Raw genomic sequence first — 3,847 nt, 5'->3', positions numbered from 1 at the left:
ATATATACACATGTGTGTGTGTGTGTGTGTTAAACACACACTTTACTACAATATAATTGACTTTTTACAAAATAACTGAATTCAAAAGTTTTATCAGCCATGATATTCAATTTAATATGTCAATGTAATTAAAATTTTCAGGATAGGAATTTGTATTCCGATCAAAAATTGTGAGTAAATGAATATTGAATCATCCTCTCTATCATTACTTTACCCGATTTGCATGGTTAGCAAATGAATTAAAAACAAATTTCTGGTTTTACTAAGTTTTTTTTAATTTGAATTATACCGAAAGTTCAACTATTTTTACCAAAATCAAAACAAGTTTTAAGGTGATAATTAATTATTTCGGAAATATTTTGGCGCAGTGAGTAACGTGATTTGCCCCTATCTCTAAAATCCAAGTTTTATCTACAAGGGTATAGAGAATGGCGATTGTCGCTTGCTTTGTTTACCAAACATTTATATAAATCTTGGATTTGCGATAAGTAGCAAAGGTGTAGATCCAGCATGAGAATCATAATTCCATGTGTATTTAAAAATTTTCGGTCGATGGAAGCATCCAACCTATCCAAACATTCCTCTATTTATTCGAAATGAAATTCAGTTTTGTCCACATAGCCTCATTTATATTTGCTGCAAATCTAGAAACTAATAAAAATAGATTAATTTTAAGATGAAAGGAATATGGTCCGGGTGCGGTAAAAAAAACAACTCAATTAGAATTATACTATTTTACTATTTTATTTTATTTTTTTATTTTATTTACTTTTTTTTTCTACTATTTGAGTTTGTTTTTTTTTTACTGCACCCGGACCATATTCCTTTCATCTTTACACACGGTCAATCAATAATCTTCCAGATTAATTTTAAGGACGTAATTTTTCCGTTTTTATGATGTTATTGTATTTGAAAATTTCTCGAACTTGAAAATTGAAAACAATATGTTTTAAAGTAGTAAGGACGTTTGAGAGATTAAATTAGGGTGATTCTTACCAAAAATTTATTTTTGTTGAATACATTAACGTTAGTTCCTAGTTAAAATATGTGACGAATAGACTTCAGTTTCTTAGTGAACAGTGCATACTTTCTATTATCACTTAATAAGTACTCATTCCTCTTTGTGTTTTTGAATAAGTTTGTTGTCATGCTACTAATGTCAGATAATTCTCAGGTCCAGTAGTTTTCTCCCTTGTGATTGTATTCTGTATTGTGGGAATTAGTTTCACACAGGACTGATCTTATTTTTTATAATAAGGTATTTTTCCAAATATAATGCAATAATTTTTTCATTGTAAATTATTATTTATATATATTTTTTTAGTTATTTAATTAACAATTTACTTATACTTTCTTTTAAAGCTTGTATTTACTTCTCTGAAATTTTATATGGATTCCAAACCTTGCATTTAATAAAAGTTTGTTTTATTTTTATTTTCAATTAGAGATTTAATTCCTCTTAACTATTTAGATATAATTAAAAGAAATGTTTCTTTATAGATTTTATGCAACAATACAGAGTTGATTTCCTTTTTGTTATTGTTGTTGAAGTTATTTTTAAGTAGCGGTTAAAAATTGATAATTTATTAAGGGGATTATTTGAAAATTATAATAGATCACAGTAGATTGTAAAAATTGAACATAAGTCCGAGTAAGTGAGCAAATTATTGTGATTGTGTATAACTGACAATTTTGTTCACATAAAGTGATTTTTTAATTTTTTTTTTGTCAGCATTTATATTTTTAAAAATTGACTTTTTGATTGATGAAGTATAATTCTTTGAATATTTTCTTTAAGTGATCATTATTAGATTTATAGGTAGTATAAATATCATGTAACTAAAGAATTAAGATGCATTAACATTAGTAGACATTTAGCAGCTAAAGTTCTAGCTAGGATAATTTTGTTAAATTACAGTCTCAGTTTTTTTATTATTCGTGCCTTCAATCATTACCACCATCAATCATTTATTGAAGCTGTTGAAAAAAAGATTTTTTTTATTTTTTTTTTATTATTATTATCTGGTGATTATATAGACTTCTAGAATGACACAGCAAAGTACTATCTGAAGCAGAGTGGATGATATTAAATTTTTATTATCAAAGTCCAACAATCATTAAGATATTTGTTGTATTTAGTGATTGTTTCAATTCATTGTATCCTCTATTGTGTGGTGAGAAATATGCTAATACACTTAATTATTTTTATAATTAATTAAGCTTTTTAATTTAAATTTTAAATTAAAGTTAGGCTGTAATATCAAATGTGGTTTGTCATTTATTACATGAATTGTCCTAGTGAATAGTACTTCATTTTTAAAAGTAGTTCGAACATGATTAGTTTATGACACTTTTATACTTTGAATTTGCACTTTATTTAATATTTTAAATGTACACTTTATTTTATTTTATAAAGAAATTATATATCTACATACATATATGTAGATTTTCTGAATAAAGAAAATATTTTTTTTTTTTTAAATAATGTTTATGTGATTCTGTCTCTTAGTACATTTTTCTTTATTATTATCGTGTTACATTTATTGTAATATTTTTTTTACTAAGTTGGTGGATATTTATGCAAGTTCCTTTTGTATTCATAATAATTAATAGTATTATATTGTATTTTTAATGTAAATATTTATTTTATATAGAATTCCATAATGATTCGATTTGATGAAAAGGTTGCAGTAGTTACAGGAGCTGGAGCAGGTTAGTTTAAATAAAGTTTGAAGTATCATTTGAAGTTGTGTTGTTATTAAAATTAACCACATTCAAACAATTAATAAAAATATATTAAATAAGAATAACAGTACTTCCTTACAAAGTACTGTACCCTTGACCCTTCATAGGTTGTAGCGGTACAGATTTAATTTAATTTATTAAATTACAAAAATAAATAATGTTGTTTATTAAAAAAAAAAAAATCTCATCAATTTATTTTTTAATTAGTTTAATGAAGTATCTTTTATCCTTTAGAATATCTCATATTTATTCTAAGTTATTACAAATTACGAATAAAGTATCGTAGATAAGCTTATAATTTAGGTAAAAGTACTTTTCTATTTCTTATGAATTATTTATTAAAACTTTAAAAGTGGGAAGCTATTTTGATTGGTTTTGTGTCCTTCGATTAGATGTGTTCTTAATATAGAAGTTTTATAAAATTTAAATGTATGTTTACACCTGAAATATATTTTTAATTAAAATTGACATCAAAACATTATATTTCAATAAAACTAACAATTATTTGTATATATATTTGTTTTAAGTGGAATAATTGCACAAAATGTACTGGAGAAAAAAAAAAAAAATAGTTTTTCTAATTCTGGTTTAATTTTTATCATCATGCAAATGATGGAGGTGGAAAGGACAAGGCCCTTTATGAATATATTTTTTTAATTTTTTTATTATTGATAGTCAGGAATTCCGGGAAAATGGTCTTTCTTTTCTCTTGTTTGATTTTTGTCATTAATTTAACTGCTCGTAATGTTTAAATTTATCTGCTTCTTAAATATAATTGTTAATATAGTTAATAGTACTTTTATATTATATTTTTCTTAACAAATATTTTTAGGACTGGGAAGAGCTTATGCTTTGTTACTGAGTGAGAGAGGTGCAAAGGTAGTAGTTAATGATCTTGGCGGTAGCATTCGTGGAGATGGCAGTAGTACTAATGCTGCAGACACTGTTGTTGAAGAAATTAGAAAAAAAGGTAAGTTTTTTATTTGGGGAATTACTGATTACTTACGATATACTTAGTAGATTTATTTTTAAACTCTGATAGTTTCTTTAATACTTTCTTTGATTAATACTTCTTTCTATGACTATTTATTTATTTTATGGC

General features: G+C 24.8%; 1 protein-coding gene across 2 annotated transcripts in view; it reads left to right on the top strand.

The window, feature by feature from the left end:
- The first annotated feature begins 1,107 nt into the window (after positions 1-1,107).
- The window catches only part of LOC106692030 (peroxisomal multifunctional enzyme type 2), a 3,482-nt gene continuing 742 nt past the window's right edge, over positions 1,108-3,847 (top strand). Inside the window, exons 1-3 of one of the 2 annotated variants that reach the window (XM_014437941.2) lie at positions 1,108-1,258; positions 2,655-2,712; positions 3,578-3,715. In XM_014437941.2, the coding sequence (XP_014293427.2) occupies positions 2,664-2,712; positions 3,578-3,715 (187 nt within the window). In that variant the 5' untranslated portion in view covers positions 1,108-1,258; positions 2,655-2,663. Of the gene's footprint in view, positions 1,259-2,029; positions 2,175-2,654; positions 2,713-3,577; positions 3,716-3,847 lie in introns of those variants that run through there. The other variant, XM_067046305.1, reaches the window with a different exon arrangement.

This window comes from Halyomorpha halys, unplaced genomic scaffold (genome assembly GCF_000696795.3).
Source record: "Halyomorpha halys isolate HHAL.00 unplaced genomic scaffold, Hhal_1.1 Scaffold7498.1, whole genome shotgun sequence".
In the NCBI taxonomy this organism is placed as follows: Eukaryota; Metazoa; Arthropoda; class Insecta; order Hemiptera; family Pentatomidae; genus Halyomorpha; species Halyomorpha halys.
This window is presented reverse-complemented; position numbering and strand designations above follow the sequence as displayed.